The 18,357-nt window shown below is 31.6% G+C and overlaps 1 protein-coding gene across 4 annotated transcripts in view; it reads right to left on the reverse strand.

Annotated features, from left to right (window-relative positions):
- Positions 1-4,666: 4,666 nt before the first annotated feature.
- Positions 4,667-18,357, reverse strand: part of LOC113551840 (complexin) — a 192,618-nt gene continuing 178,927 nt past the window's right edge. For all 4 annotated transcript variants that reach the window (XM_026954368.1, XM_026954367.1, XM_026954369.1 and 1 more), the window contains 2 exons: positions 8,323-8,455; positions 4,667-4,783 (listed from right to left, as the gene is read on the reverse strand). In XM_026954368.1, the coding sequence (XP_026810169.1) occupies positions 4,710-4,783; positions 8,323-8,455 (207 nt within the window). In that variant the 3' untranslated portion in view covers positions 4,667-4,709. The remainder of the gene's footprint in view (positions 4,784-8,322; positions 8,456-18,357) is intronic.

Raw genomic sequence — 18,357 nt, forward strand, 5'->3', positions numbered from 1 at the left:
GTCGTTGGGAGTTTAAACGTTTTGATATAAGTGATGATTGTAAAAAAGATAGTAAGATTAAACTTGAAAAATATCGTTCTGGAAGTAATATACTTATATAAAAATAGGTTATAATATTATATAATTAATTAAGCATGAACATTTGTGAAAAAACACACTAGGAACACTGGGTTTTCATATTATCTGAGGCGCTGAGTGATTTGGACATTCTGAAATTTTTATCCTTAGTAATAATTATTATATATATATATACACTAGTTACCGTCTCTACGCCTTTTAATATCAACTTACCGTTAAGGTTTTACGTTGAAGAAACAGAAGAAGACCGTGGTTTCCCAAGTAAAATTGTACTCACGTATCGTGTTATAATTATACCAGTGTAGAAAAATAAATATCCAAAACACCCTCGTATAAAGTTTCGGTTATATCGATTTTTATCATGAAATTGCGTCATAACGCACATGAAAGGTTCTGTACCAATAAAAAGTAAAAGTATTGTTCGATTTTTATTAGAAATATGTAATAAAATGTTTTGACTGTTTTCAAACTTTAATTCTATCACTGCATTTTAGGTGATGAGTACATTCCTTGAGTTCTAATTTGTACCTGTAAGATGTGACACTTTTTTAATAGATTAAAATCATATTGGTTTGTTATTTTCAATATAATACCATTCACCTCAGTGAGACCAATGTATAAATATGTATATAAAACTGAATAAATATAATCTTACCCCAAAGATAATACATGACCACGGAGAAACCATGAACTCAGAAAATACCGACACTCTTAAACAAATAATATTATTGTGAAGATGCACACACAATTATTGTTAACAGCAGAGTTGATCACTTTGCTAATCATTTTTTTTTGTGGATTATTATATCCAGTGAAATGAGTGGAGCAGCTGGGATTCGTTAATCGCTTAATTTGGACGTCACATAAAATAGATATTTAAATTGTGCAAGATAATAATATTAATTATATGAATAATTAGTCAATAAAGAGTATTGTAATAGTGTAGTGATGTAAAAAAAAAAAAAATGTTACCCTATGTCACGCAAGTGTCAAGTTGGTAATCCATTCGTCGAACGACCTTGTATCTTTATTTATAAAAAAATCATTGTTTATAAATATTGTTCGTTTTCGTGCTTTAAAAATGTATCAAACTATGGTTGTAAAATCCAATCGAAACTACTATTATATGTATAGGTTATTGAAGATAAATTTCGATTTCGCGTATGGTTGACAAGCCAGACTATGGCTAGAAAACCTAAGAGCGTTTGTTGATCAGTCGTCAGTGTTTATTTGGCAAATTTAAGTTTAACAAATATTAATCGACTGAAGCCTGGTTCATGAATGGTGATAAACACGCATCCTGATTCAAAATGCAGCGTTCGTATGCACGATCGCCGAGAGGGTGCGTTGCGATCTGCATACTAGAAATATTAGATTTTTCAGCATGCGCGTTAAGGACAGGTGACGTAAATCGTAAATTTCCTTCTACCGGTCGTATCGCTAGGCCGTAATTGAGCCAAACGAGAGTGTGGCACGTTAATAAAATATAATGACCACCTAGAGACGGAGGTGTTGCCAGAAAATCGCGAACGCTGGCGCCGGGCGCGGTCGAGATAAATTGAAAGTATTTCCGAATCAGACTTGAAGACGACGATCGTCGAACGCGGCGGGAACAGAGGCGTACGGGAGTATCCGTTTTAGAGGCAGGAAGTGCATGCAAGGGGTGGCCGGGTGTTTTCCTTATCATATTACTTCTACTGATGATCGGAGCTAATTTAAAATTATTTTTTAACTGAAATAAATTGGTCCGTACATTATTATAATATTATTGTGTACGTATAGTATAACGTTATAATGGTATCTCTTCTTCTGCGCCTCGACTTAACGACCCATAAATCGTCGCCGTCGAGTCGGAATTATTTTCATCATCCGTCCCAAATGAAAACGTTATATCATTTATAATAATAATAATATATTATTTTTTATTCTCTCTCTCCTCTTTTGTTTACGCCCTCGCTATTTCAGCGCATTCGACGGCACCATGCAACGTCAGTCTCCGGGGCCACTATCTATTTGTATTCTGTGCGTATTATTGTTGTTAAACGTTGTGACTTTTCCGTATTTGTTCCGTCGGGATTTTTTTAATTATCAAGACCGATATTGAACGAGTCACAACGGTGTACCAGAGATGGTCGTGTTTTGTTTTTTACTTTTGTGTATACATTTAAACTAGAATCGGTCAAGGATCGTGTGGAAGGGAGGATGAAACGTAAAACTCAACAATGGGTTTTTGAACAATCGTATTTTACTGGTTCACATCCATCGAAGTTCTAAAAAATAAACAACAAATAAATAAAATTACTAACTATGAATTCGAATCCATTAACACAGACGGAAATCATTGATTCGTACATACGAATATTATATTAAACATCTATAGAATAAATTTTATATTTAATTAGTAATAGTAGTTTTTTTTTGCTTTCTAAAATTTGTTACATTTTCTATTATTTATAAATAAGTTTTTTTTTATTATTATTATTAAATAACATGTTTCTACATATAAAATCCCAATAAATATTTAAAATTATATAATATATATATATATTTATATAATACGACTCTAAATAAAAACAATAATAATAATAATAATAATAAAAATAACAACTAATATTTTAACACAAAACCGCTATTTACATATTGTACGACTATGGTATATTATACACTAAAATTAAATTATATAATTTCGCATGTTTGTTATTTAATATTATTGTGGATCGTGCAGACCGGAGTCGTTCGACTGGTACAAACAAAATTTATTTTAGGTTTGTCGTTAAAATTTTATATAAATGTTTAATTTTTATCAATATTACACCTATATAATTCAATATACAATCAGTACAAATAATTTAATCAATATTTTTTTCTAATATTAATTTAGATAATTTTGAGCAGTCTATGAAATTACTTTTTACACATTCGTCATTTGAATGCTGCAAAACAATAAAAACAAAGTTAGATGGCAAATAGCTTATTCGTTTGAGAATATTCACAGCCTGATTTTTTTTTTAAACAAATATATATATTATAATATATTTTTTCCAAATTTAAATTTTTGCAACAGAATGAGAGACAGAGAGAGAAAGAATGAGAGACAGTGAGTAACAGTATATACTTTAGTAGAATAGTCTAAGACGGCATATGTTTGAAGTTCGAAACGGTGTTTTAATTTTTTTTTTTTTTTTTTAAAACGTCCACAATAAACAAAGAACCCGTAGAACAAGCGAAACGTAAAAGCTTGGGTCCGGTTGAAATTCATAACGCGTAGTGTAACCTAAAAAGTTAAATCTAAAAAAATAAATATACAAATAATACAAGAGATTTAAAACTGTGACGTACAACAAAAATAATAATAATAATAATAATAAGTAAGAGAGTATAATAATATAAGTAAATAGGGTATAAAAGTATATTATAACGTTGTAATAATATTATGACATGTATAGTTGTAATAATAGTAATAATAATAATTTAATGGTACAATAATGTATGTAACGATGACAATGTATTGTGCTGCTGGGAGGACGAAACGAAACGATGAGAAACGGAACGCATTAAACATAATTGACAAAAACGTTGGCCCTTTAACAAAAACCAGACTAAACTAAAGTAATACAAAAATAATTGTTTACCGAAATAAAATATAATTATAATATTGTTATGTAAACGTTAAATAATTGTTCAGAATGATGGGATACCGTGTTTCGGAGAACGGCTAATAACGAGGTATACATTTTGTGTTTATTTTTATGTTATTTGTTTGTTTTATTATTATTGTCATCCCTCAAAAAGAAATATAATAAATACTTTAAAGAAAACGATGAAAACATTTGATCCCCAAGGTAAAAAAAAAAAACCATACTAACAGAATATTAAATAATTATTTTATCGAATTATTATTATTTTTGATTTCTTATGATGAATGAAATGACGAAAAACCACGATTACATGTATATGTGTACTCCCTATACCTCAAACTACTATTATACATATCTATATAATATTATATTATTATATTGAACGAGTGAAAGCCAATAACTTGAAATAAAAAGACGTTAGAACGTATGTAAAATATATATTAAGTACGTCATGACGTGTGGCGTATGCGCGTAAACGCGTACACCGGACGTATGTACACGATAATATATTGTTACGTATTAATATATTTTATTTTTGTATTATTATTATTATATAGTAAAGATTCAAAAGACATGTGCTAATACTTCACTTGCTCTATAAATTTTTAATTTCACAATAATTAACAATATATATTTTACTTCGATTTCATTTTAAAAACTGCTGAAAATCTAACTCGACGTTTATAAATGTTATACAATAACAACAACAACAATAATAATATTTTAAATCCTAATATTTATAATATATATATATATATATATATTTATAAATACGTATGTACGCATCACGTACACACATATATTTTTTTATCATATTATAATAATGTTCTATATAATATTAATATATTATTTAAATGGGTTTGAATCACAATATTTTTTCTTTTTTTTTTTTTTTTTTGAAAATTTACGCTGTTTTAGGTTTCTTATAATTTTTAAATTTTTTTTTTATATTTATTAGGTTATTATTTGTTCCGCATCATTTTTGAACACATCTTATTGAAGACTGCACTTGCTCTCGATTTGAGATTTGAGTTCATTCACTTGTGTCTCGATGGTATTCTTCAACTCTGTGAACAATAAGAAAAATAAATCCAACGGTGGTATAGTTAGTTAATATAATAATAGTGTGAAAAAAAAACAATACATTCATCTTTAGATGAGTGGTATTATAATAAATTTGGGTTTATAATATTAATAATTATTATTATTACGAGTTACGAATTAATCCTCTGGTTGGTTTGTATGATGGCCAAAAGTTTTCGGTACATGTTATCACACCAGAAAATAATATGCGCTCGTAAGCTTCCATTCTGAAAGTTTCTTATCTCTCTTATCGGTTTTAAACTCTTCTCTGCAGTGTTTTCATTCAAGCGTCATTACTATATTCTACTCCTCGGAAATCGTATTATTATTATTATGATTATTCGTTTACTTATAATAATAATATTATATAACACATCACGAGTTGGAGCGAATGGGAATTATTTTTCGTTTGCACATGGCGTATAATAATGCACTCTTGTTGTTCCTCGAATTTCGGGGAAAATATAAATATAATTTTAATGCAGAGTCCCCACCGAGGTCGCCAAAGTGTGATTTAATCGAAAACAGTCGAATTTTTTTTTTTACAGTAACTTCATTTTGGAAATTCTAAGTGTCGTTATGTGCACTGGCCCGGAATAAATATATCGTCTATATCGTCTTCGCCCCATGTCGGCATTGGTTGAATCGATTTTTATTTTTTCATTAAATTCGAGCCGACATTATCACAGTAAAATATTATATTTTAATGTGCGAATAAAAACACAATTATACACTGTCGCTGAATATTGCGACGTGGTTATTAAACATATTTGTCAAGTTTCACGGCCATTTTCGACGAAACAACTGACCTACTAATGTAGACGTACACAAAGGCAATGTCGCTAGGCTATTGTTGTACTATTACTATTACTATTATTTATTTTATATTTTAGTTATTGCAACAATACAATATAGCAATGTGCGCTCGTACGCGAATTTCAATTTTACTGGGTCGTTATGTTCGTTTACGCGCAAACGCAACGATGGTTTTTTGAAAATCAAGGTTACAGATTTATTGTACGATTCGAGTCCACTCTGACACTATCTGTCCGTCGTAGAACAAATTTATTCGGTTTATTCGGTGCACTTCATGCACGTTACAGCGATATTATACTGTGTACATTTTATATGAACTATGTCTGATAAATCTAATGTAAATGAAGACGAGCCAACCGAGGAAAAAATTAATCAACTTGCGTTTAGACGAGGCAATTAACACTCTTTGCTATGGAGTGGTTCATATATAAATTTATTATTTCTGAGCTGGGTGAAACGAGATTGATTTTGTGGGAGTAAGAGAGAAAGGGTGAAAAAACAACCCAACGCTCGTTTCGGGCATTTAATTCACGTTCCAAAATCTAATTGGAAATATTAATCAGTCGATCCGGTTTTTGAACGCCTCAATGCCTCAATGTTCATTTATTCCGTTCGGTGTATAAACAGAAATTCGCCGAGTTCAATATGTTTATTCAACTAATACGTATCAATTTAAAATATCCTTTTTGGTTTAGATCCCGGAATAAACGATACGACCTATATATGCATGTTTCGTGTTATTTTTCGAATAGCAATTTCAAATTTGTTAATGTTTACAATATAAAAAACACACTGTGGATTTTATAATTGCCCAAAAATATCTAACGGCTCTCTATAAAAATGGATTTATGATATTAAAAATATTAAAGAATAATATGTTTCTATTATATTAAAATTGTCCTAAAACGTCAACAAACGAAAATAAATAACAAAAGAAAATTAAAAACTGCCCTAATAATTGTCTTCAGGTCAACGCTGTAGTCATAACATCCCAAGTTGCGGATTTCTGTTTCTGTTGAATTTTATTATTGATATGCTCACATTATATTTCACAGGCATTATACAATTTTATTATGATAGATGAACGAAAGTAGTTTTGTGGTAGAAGGTTAGTGTCCAGAAACAGCGTAGGCCTTATATTACTATGGCATAAAGAATATGACGTTAAGACAAACCGAAGTTAGTTTATTGTTATAAAATACAAGTATACAACTAAATGTGAACTTAGAAGTGGTTTTTGTATATTGTGGCCGTCGGTGTAGGAAAAGTGTACTAGGAATATCGTACGCGTGGTATAAAAGCGGTCGAATTTCGTGCGTAAGAGATAAAATGAAACGACGTAATACCTGGTAAGTGGTATAGCAGATCATCCTAGGTACCACATATATTTTATTATAAGTAATGCGATTTCGGGCGAATCGTATAACCCAAATGATCAAATTAAGTGAGCGGTAAAATATTATACGAAAACAGCATTTCTAAATTTTAATTCTGCTCGACGAGAGAAACCGTTTAACAAAAAGCTTTTATATGAACTTAAAATTTCTAGAACTCGGACAATGTGTACATAATATAATAGCAATAATAATACATCAAATCATCTTGAAATACGAGGAATCGTCGTCTCCGAGTTGTATAAGCATCCCAATAATGTTTTATTTATATATACTCCGAAAATGGTGGTGACTAACAGCACAAAAGTGATCAATGCTATTTGACGAAAGTGTTCTAAATGTCTGTTTAATACTGATGAGTAGACTGTAATATACTACTATTTATCCGGTAAGGTCTAAACGTGGACGGGAAAGCGATTTTTTTCTCGGACGACTGAACGATAACCAGTGTTCTTTTAAACATTACGCACACCTAACTGTATAATAAATATATATATATGTGTGTGTGTGTGTGAGTGTGTTTATTTATATTGTAAAGCTAACACCGGACTACGATGAATAAAACAAAAGTGGCAATAAACTTCAGCCAAATAAATCACGTTTAAAGTGCATATGTGTGGTGGAAGGAGGGAGAAGAAAAGTTGTCAACTATTATTTTCTGTCTAAAAAAAAAAACATTTTCTATATTGAAGAAAAGAATTGCGGGCTTTTCGAATTTACGACACTGGAATTTTTTTTATTTCACCTTATATTTCCTATAATAGTAATCTGTACCTATACGTTAAAAAAAAAAAAAAATAAAAAATAAAATAACGGTTTAAAATTGATTCTAACGATTTCACAATAACAATAACATTCGTTGTTGTCATTTTTTCGATATCTTGTTTTTAAAACATCGTATTTTTAGAAAACAAAAAATCGTGCCTCTTTATTTGGAGAATAAACAATACCAACTGTTCCAAAATGGGTACTGCGACATAGCTCCTACATTTGGTGTAATATATTTTTTTTTCTTTCATCGATTGCATCTTGAATACATATACAATATATTACAATCGTTAGTTTTACTTAACGGTTGTCGTATGTGATAAATGTATTTCGGTACATTCACGGATGAGCAAACTCGGTGGTGGGACTCGGGTTACTAATATAATAACCGGAGGACGTTTTACTGTGCTTCGGAGTTTTCGATTCGAGTACACAATATTATAATGCATACACCCACCCACGTATATTTATTTATTTATTTAATGTGCGTTTATTATTTGCGTCCAACAGTGAATAGAAATATATAGATATTGCATTTATCTTACTCGTAAATTCGTCCTCTTCTTCCATTTCTGCTTCTTTGGCCAACTCTTCGGGCGTTTTCTTTTTGCGCATCAACGGATTGGCGGGCTCTTCTTGTACCGGTTCGGGTAATTCTTCTTTCTTCTTAATGTTGTACTGCATAAAAAAAAAAACAAACAAAACAAAACACGATTATTATTTTATTACATCACGACTAACATGTTTTTATTACTGTTAAACTGTATTAATTTCAATGGACAAATAATTATATATTATTATGAATAAAAATAAATTATGGGTTTTAACCATAACTCTCTACCAAGTACGGTTTTAAATAATATATACCTTTATATATCATGGGAACAGAGAATAAATCTAAAACGAATATTACAAAAATGGTAAAGTAGTTTGTAACGTATATACGAGGAGTCCAAATAACCATGTCTCTGCGCAGGTACTGTTAATGGTTTATCATTTAAACAGTTAGAAGCACGTAGGACAATGACAAAATAATAATAATTGGACTTTGTAATCAACGTGCTTGCAGTAGATTTGTAACTTGTAATAAATAAAATCGTTTTGTTCTGACATAAATTATTATCTCAAGTATATATTATACTAATCGAAGATAACCAAATTTTTACACGATCGATTTGGCAAACGTTATTTTTATTATTATTTATTTGTAAATTATTATTATTATTTTTTTTTTTTTTTACGTACGTTTAATTAATGATTAATTGCCCGTTTCGGAGGCATGCTGGATTGTGCGGACGGTAGGCCACCGAGCGACTCGGTGTTTTATATTTTTTTTTCACCGTCCAAATAGTTCTTAATGGGAAAACTAATTACGGACATCATCATCCATTCGTTTGTTAATCATTAAAAGAAGAAAAACAGACTATACACATTGCAGTGGGTTCTCCAACTGGTACCCGTGACGGTGGGTGGATGAAGAAGGGATCGCCATTGCGCGTCTTTCTTTCCCGCAGCCGTTTTTGGTCCGACGCGTTATTTTTACATAATTCTTCCATTCATTACGCACGCGCTACCATTTCTCGGCTCCATTCCCATCCGTTCATCACCCCCCCAAAAAAATCAACATAATCCCTAACGCCTCTGCAGACGTCTCTCGCGGTACAAAAGTAAATCCTTGTCGATTCGTTCGTTTCAAATCTCGTCTCTTTTGTTTTCGCCCGCCTATTATTATAATTATCTACAGTTCTATATACTTATTAACGCGGCAGTGTTTTCTAGAGAATAATTCTTTTATCGCTAAACAGTCATGTCCATGGTAAATTTACTCATTTAAAAAATATATATTATATATTACTAAAATACTGTCTTATAATGATTAAAACTAATGTGAAAATAAAATATTTTATATGTGTATATAAATATATTAAATATATTTTAATAGCACATACATTGGCTGAAAAAATTAGTACCTATGTAATGATTTACTTTGTCGCGACCGCTAGTCGTGAGGATTTGACCGGACGCGATCGGATATGGGGTTTTTGGTGGGTCGTCGAAGGACGAGCGATTTAAGCTGTGAACCTACTGTGTAAGTATTTTCACGATGTAGGAAATCCGAGAAATGCAATACATAAAGGCCACACGGTTCGCAAGATTTATTATTAAATACACGCAGTAGGTAAATGCTTTTCTACCGAAATCGAATCTCATATATGACCAAAACTATACATATATATATATAATATTATCGTATCACAGCCGGCCGTATGGAACACGTAATAATAATAAATAATATTATATGTAAGTGTCGAGCTAAGCTGGTCTCATGAAAAAGGCAAATCTATTATAACGAGACATAAAATAAAATAATATAATATAGTGGATGGTTTGTATTATATTGTAGAGGTGAGAGAGTTGGATAAAATAGAAAATCCTCTTAAATTGTAAATCGGTTTATACTCTCGAGTGCAATGTGACAATAATCGTAACGTAATTTCAACGATTTGTGCACAATAAAATATTATATCCACGCAAAATCGAAAAGAAAAAAAAAATGTAAAAAAATTATTCAAATTTTGTTCATTACTTTGACGCGTTGGTTGGTTTTTAAATATATAATATATATATATATATATATATATGTATTACTTTCCGCGTGATTACTATTCGACCTACTACTGTCTATATAATATTTATATTGTACATGTATACATATAAATAGACTGTGGACTTTATATTTTATTGTAGTAGAGAATTCGGAATTGTGATTGTCATTTATTTTATACATATATGACCCCCATATTATATTTATTATACGGTTTGAAAAGTGCATCAATATTATCCAACTGGGAGATTTTTTGTTGTGAATGATGGCACAAGTGGTTAACAAAAATTTGACATGTACTCCTCCTATCCGATGTTATCGAGACAATAAATCAACATAGCTTGTCTCACTGGGCGTATACACTGGCGTCTGGTCTTGATGTGTTCCCGTTTCACGATTAACTTCCCATTCGTGACTTTTGCCCTACCCAATCGACCTAGAACTTTGAAACTTGACCAGCACATAAACTATACAGCAAAAACATTCTATTCGGTTTATTATTATTATTATTTCACGAACACACACATACACACATGCACCGAACAAACATGTTAACGGACAGAAGTTTTGTTTAGTCGAGGCAGTTCCCTTCAGAAATTACTATCATTTAGCAATCAATACTCGCGCGCGGTTTCATTTAAAACTAAAGTATAGATATATTATACATAATAGGTACGACTTGAATTTCCCGAAACTTTTTTTTTTGTGTTATCAATTGCTATCCGATATCGGCAAGCGTCGATCTTAAGTTGGAAATTCGTATTTATTTTTCACATCGTTCACGTTATCCGCAATCAATAGCCACGGCGCCGTTTCATTGGATGCTCGTACCTATCTCTATGTTGTAATGTCACGGCTAGAATTCGCGGAAAAACTTTTTACTATATATTATCACTCGCAGTCTTGCTATTCAATACCGGCAAACGTCAATCTGGATGTTAAATTTGTATTTATTTTGCATCCCGTTCGTGTCATTCAAAACTCTCTTCGCATGATATTGAATTCAATAATTTCATTGAGTTGAAAGATTGAAATTTGTTTGTTCAATTCTTCGATTCATGTCGGGGGGAAAATAAAGTTAATATAAAACTATGACGCGTACGTCGTAAATACGTTTCCAGTTAACTCATTTAACTTATACATAATATTATGTTCATACGTTTATTAAAGTGAGTATAATATAATACATTGCACGAGTATAGTATAAGTATAGTGTATAGGTATACACATTTTGTAATAGTTGAAATAATATTAGCTATGCTAAAATTATTGAGTATACTGTGGTAATTCAATTAGGTACATCGTATCGTACGTAGAAAATTTCCGAAGCCATATTAGCACATTATTATATCACAATTCACTGGGGGGAAGATTTTTACAGAGTTTACAACTATGCGCTTTTAAAACATACCATCCATTTATATAAATTTATAATGAAAGGTCGAGTCTTTATATGATAAAACTATTAAAACTTATTAATTGTACAGTTTTAAACATAATTTATATCTTACGCAATCATTGGATGAAAATGTGAAATTTTAATTTTAATTCAAATGAGAAACAAAGTGTATCTACACCATTCCCTAATAATAATATAATGTTATATGTTTTAAAATTTTTAGCACCGATCGAGTTTAATTAAAGTTACCGCCGATAAAATATTTTTTAATTGTGTAGGCTATATATGTTATACGCTGTGTTATCATTATTTTGAAATTTAAAGTGACCTGCATGATACACACATGTATTTCCGTGTTTTGAGATGGCCAATGAGTAAAGGTAGACGATAACACCAAAACCACGTATTATGAATAATTAATACTGAACAGCTTTTTATTTTAAAAATAAATTTTACGTTTAAAGTTAACAGCACATTGGATTATTGAGGGACATTGCATTAAAACAAACACACAGAACCATTCATTTTGCTTGCATAAGTAAGTGTAAGTGGAACTGTATCAAAATACCAAAATATCTATTTCAAAAGTAATTTTGTTTATTGTTTTTTTATTTTTTATGTGCATTATAACTATATTATTTTATGTATTAAAATAACAACCAAAATCAGTAAGCGTAGTAATTTTCATCAATATTTTTTTTATTCACAAGCTATTGACAATAAGTGTCAATAATAATCCAAATTTAATACATTTTTTCGTAGAAAATCCAAGCACTATAGTAATCCGGATTGTCACTATTAATTTAAAATGTATAATAATAATAATAACTACAAAATGTAATACACCGTTTCAGTCTTTATCGAAGTATGTAATATAGCGGAATGTATAGACAAAATATGAATAAAATCGCGTTATATACAACTACCTATCAGCTTTTAAGAAACTGTAACGTTTTATCTAAATTCACATATTTTCATCTACGGCGATGACAACATATTATGGAACACCTATTGAAACACTATATGTTATATAATATTATACTATACCTACATGTTTGGCATATAAACGACCGTAAACTTAATGATACGAATATTATGATTAACACTACATAGGCTTTTATAAGCTTATGTATTACTATCATATTATGAAATAAAAATAAACGTACAATCGATATTATTAAAACATAATTTTTATTTTCCTTCCAAAATGCCGTCTCTCTAAATATTTCTATCCTCACAGCACACACCAAATCACACGACGACAACCTTAGTAGCTTATTCTTATAGTAATATATGCTTTAAAATGTAAACAGATTGTACAATTTTCTGAATTAAAATAAAAAAATAAAAATATTGTTTTTTTAAAGATTACAATACGCACTGATGTATATTATGGTGCTGCGCAATGCTCGCGATATAACAATACGCGATTATGAAAACACGTCTTTACAGGCGGCTGTTCGTGTCGCGGGAATAACCACGCGCATCAAAGCAATAATGATATTATATAGGACGAATAATTATTAATAACCGCTCCGGGACGAGTTTTATTTGCATATACGAGTATGATATATATAGTTGGTGGAGCGCGTCGGAGAAAACGTCCGTGCCAATCAGCGCAGAAGTTTAGCGCCTCGTGACGGGGGTCGGATTCAGCGGACGGCGACACCGTGAAATAATATCGTTACATTACACCGAGACAACAGACGTGCGAATCTCTCAAATTATTAATTTGCATGAACTAAATATACATATAATGTTATATATATATATATATAATGCGAGTACGGATCAGGACGACGCGCGTTTAAATAATTTGCGCGTGCCGATCGAACAAGCGGGCCGACTACTAATTTGACAGTCGACTGCCGCGCCGAGACTTCAACCTTTTAATGATTCAGGGCGCCGCCGCCGACTCAGATTTCACGTCGCAAAATTATTAATATCGAGTCCCGGAAAACCAATTGCTTGGAGAGGTAAAATGCAGCAATTAGTGGCGTGCATAATTGTATAGAAGTTCGGTCCATCGGTAATTTTTTTTGTAAACGCGGCAGTATGTATAATATATGTGTAATTATGTGGTCCACCGTTGTTTGACAGTTATTATACTGTTATCGCTGACCGGACACTAGTCGAAATTGTTTAATTTTGTACATATTATACGTATACCCGGTCAATAATTTTTAAAATCAATCGTTATAATAATATTACGATTCATATTAATATGGTAATATTATATTTTACCTATCAGAAAATAAACAATACAATTGCATCAGAAAACACACAACACGCTTTTATTTTCCTAGATGGTATTTTTTTTTATGTTGATCAAAACAATTAAAAATTAAATAAAAATAATTATATGAAAAGGCATGTATCATATTATTAGGTAATAATGACGTATTCAAATAATATTTTTGTTATATCTATATGGTGGTTAGGTTATAACTGATTACTGATTATAATATTATGAAACTATTTATAGCGAATTTATTATAAACACGTTATAATAGAAAAATACATCGTCGTAAAACTAGTAACATATTATGACAATTATAACAAACAAAAATAGCACACGCGTTATAATAGGTATTTTAACCGCTGTCGAGTAACGTTCGACGTGAATATAAAATCGACCGATAACTATTTGGAAAAAACAAATATACAATAAAAATGTATGTTATAAAAATTAATAATAATAACAGTTTACTCTTGTCTCGTCTCGTCCGGCACTGCGCAGGCACGGTACAGAAACGAAACAAAATCGATTACGGCTGCAGACGACGTGGCGGCGACTTTCGACGATGATGGCTGCAGCGTTTCAATCTGACCCCATTAGGGAGTCGCATTAAATATAAGGACTCCCTACTAGAGTCAATTTGAACCACATAAGCACTACTCAGGACTTGACGACGTGATGGAGATGACGATGATGGACGCCCTCTCGCAGTCAACCGAATGTATCGTGTGAGCGTGCCCATAGTCCCTCGTCGATCGTCTCTGCAGCGGACTGGTATGGCAGGTAGATGAAACGTGTCCCGAAAGACATGAGTGCGAGCGTAAGCTGCATTATTATTATTGTTATTACATATTTTCAATCGGTACACATAATATTCTATCGTACCATATACATATCGTGGTTCATCTGTGCACCCACACTCTCGAGTGCGAAATGTTCAAAGTAGGTTTAAAGGATATTATCGATCTCGAATCTGATATTTATTGTAAACATACCTAAATTATACATATATATATACACTAAACAGGAAATGGTGGGTCAGGTGCTGCAGTGGAGTAGAACACTCGCTCGAGCATTCCGTATATCGTAAATCATTTTTAGAGTAGACTATAAAAATGTCAAATAGCCCTTGCCCGGGGACCGAATCCAAAAAGTAAACTTGCCGAACAAACGATTCTTCCCCGCCATTACATACGTATATAACTGTGCTCAATTTCCCATCGGCATTGCGTTATTCTACCTCCACTCCGTCGTACATTGAAAACCACCTACTCCTCGGACGTCAAGGCCCAGCACTTTTTTCCGCTCGTGCCCTAAGGCACAGTTTTTTCTTTCTCCGAATCTCCCTTTGCCAGACAGTATGCGCTTTCCTTGTGCACGTCCCCCTCACTCATAGTAACGTCATCATATCCATCTAACCGTCGTTCTTCCAAGTATATATATATTATGCAAACAACGCGAGTCCGATGTACAATTTATGCCAACGTTTTATACGTTTCTGGTCTCGCGTATACCATACGCATGACATATAATAACATAACATGTGCAAAAATAAAATAAATAATGGCTCATTATTTACATTTGTGAAACGAAAAACGTTATATATAATATTATGTTTGTGTATATATAAATATACCCTTACTCTCGAATGAGGCACTTCTTTTGCATTTACATAGTTCGTTTTGTTTTCAATATGAAAGCGATTCGTTTCCTAAATACGGTTTGCCGTTACGCCAACAATACACCGTAATTTAAATTCTTATTTATAGGTACGCGCACCGCGCTCGTCTGTCTTATTAATATTTTCTTTATTGTGCTCCATTATAATCTTTGAAGATTTCGTTTCAGCATTTTTATTCTAAGATAAATAAAAAGTATAAATGCGAATCAAACAATATTGATGTCTAATTTAAAAGTAAAAACTTTTCGATTCCCTCACACACGCATACTAAATTATATGCATATAATATATAACACCATGCAAACGATGAAAATTACGTTTGAAAGGCATATTTGACCTAATCGATTTAAAAGGTAAATATAAGCCTCGACCGTTTTACTGTTATTTTCGTTATTTATTCGGATCATTTTATTGTTGGAAATACATCATGACCACATAATATAATAATACTATATGATGAAATGTTGTTAATCAAAAAAATATTTTCGCCGACGTTGTGTAAACAATGGCCCGGTGTTGCAGTTGTCAGTCGAAAGAATTTATAGATCAATGTATTATTACCGAAATTATTATCGGTATCCAGGGTCCCATTAAATTTCCAGTTAAAGTATTTGTAAAAAAACACCATTGACGACGACAACGAAAAAAAAAAAACGAAAAGCGAAATACACGCGCGGCCGTAATATTTTATACATGGATATGCCGGGTAAAACATCCCAAGAGAAATAAACTGTATTATATTATTATAATACAGGTCGTATATTGTATAATACGATGCGAGAAGTTTCCTCGTTTGAAATATTTTCGCTTTCGTTGAAATTTTCATCGTTTCGCTTTTGGCGATCGTAACTATAATAATAATAATAATAATAATAGAACACCATACCAACAACACCGCAGTGCCACGTAACACTTTATAATATTATAACATATACTCTCTAATTTCGTGTAGTTTTTTCGTGATGATAATATTATAAATACCGCTTTACGAGGAGATAAGACGATTACGCGACCGGGCGTGTATATAGATATTAAACATATAATGCTGTGCTTTTCATTACGCCCATAACAACTTACTTACTCCTTCCTACGAACTCACAATACAACAACTCGACGGAAAATATAACGCGATAAATCTACAAACGTAGGTACGTATATAACGTCCATTATGGTAGTATAAATGATGATAATAATATATATATATATATATACTGTCAAGCGCTTTATACAGGTACCATACCAACTATTATCATATGGGTAGGAGGATTGCATCGGAGCATGTTGAAAAGACATATTAGGTTCTAAAACAATATAAAGAAACAATATACATATTATCACTACGAATATGATATAATACACTATAATAATGACGTACCCCTTACGCGTCTAACGAGTTGAACACTTTGCTTCCGCGTGTATCGTGTCGTCGTCGTCGTCGTCGGTACGACAAAGTTATTACAACGGTGCGTGTGCATAATACATTATACATGTTATATGGTAATAATAACAATAATCACTATCGAACGCACGATATAATATTAGGTCAATGGTAATACTCGTAAAACGTATGTTTTGCTATTCGGTCGTCGACAATTTAGATTTAAATAACATCGGTATTTTTTTTTCACCAAACAACTACCTCAACGTCACGCCTGAAATGTGATTTTTGAGCTGATTTAATGGTTGTTTTTTTTTTTTGTGCGTTGAACTTTTTCGAACTTTATTTTAGTGGTTGAGTATTTCAGTCGGTTTTTTTTTTAATTGTTAAACTCACGATAATATGTTTTTTCTCTCGGAAAACTATACCATCTAATTCGGTGATGTTTAAAGTTCATTTGAAAAAAAAATGTATAAAACTAATTACCAACGTCAAGTTGATAGTTATGGATTTTTTGTACGAGTTTTTGGCTAATATATATTGTACAGTAACGGTATGACATTGGGATGATAGATTTGCCACAGCGGTGTCAAAATAATAGATTATCAAAAGTTACGCCTGTCTTATTGACTCAGTTGTGGTTCGATTCATCATAATCTATTTGTAATAATATTGTATTAAGATGTACATACAATATAAATCATAATATTACGCAGGGATTAGTGGCTATAAAAAAAAAAAAACCCCGACTTAATTTTTTCCGCATATTCTATTGGACCATAAAACCGACCATGTAGAGTTGGCTCGATAAAACATAATATTAAGCACGCACGTATTATGCGGAAGTTGTCGCGGTGGACGATCGATATACGTGTAATATATTAATGCATATATACGCGCGGTCGGCTCATTTTGGATTCCTAGGACGTCCGTGTGTAAACTGTACATATATATTATACACAATGTAATACCACACTTCCTGATTTAGGTAGCGTATGCATTTCTACTATATCTCTTGTGAAATATTATTATTATTATTTTTTTTTTCATTAATATTATTAATAACGTTTGGATGAATCGACGGGGGAAAATCATACGCGTCGCTGATTATATTCACGACGACAATATTAATTAAAAATATACCATATATATATGAATACAAAAACAGAACTGCTGTAGTTTTCCACATTCCGTATGAAAACTTTTGAGATTTAACATTTTTCTATAAGATTAAAAATGAATGCAATCCATGCCCCACTTCAAAACGAGGCACTAGAA

This window comes from Rhopalosiphum maidis, chromosome 2, assembly GCF_003676215.2.
Source record: "Rhopalosiphum maidis isolate BTI-1 chromosome 2, ASM367621v3, whole genome shotgun sequence".
NCBI lineage: Eukaryota > Metazoa > Arthropoda > Insecta > Hemiptera > Aphididae > Rhopalosiphum > Rhopalosiphum maidis.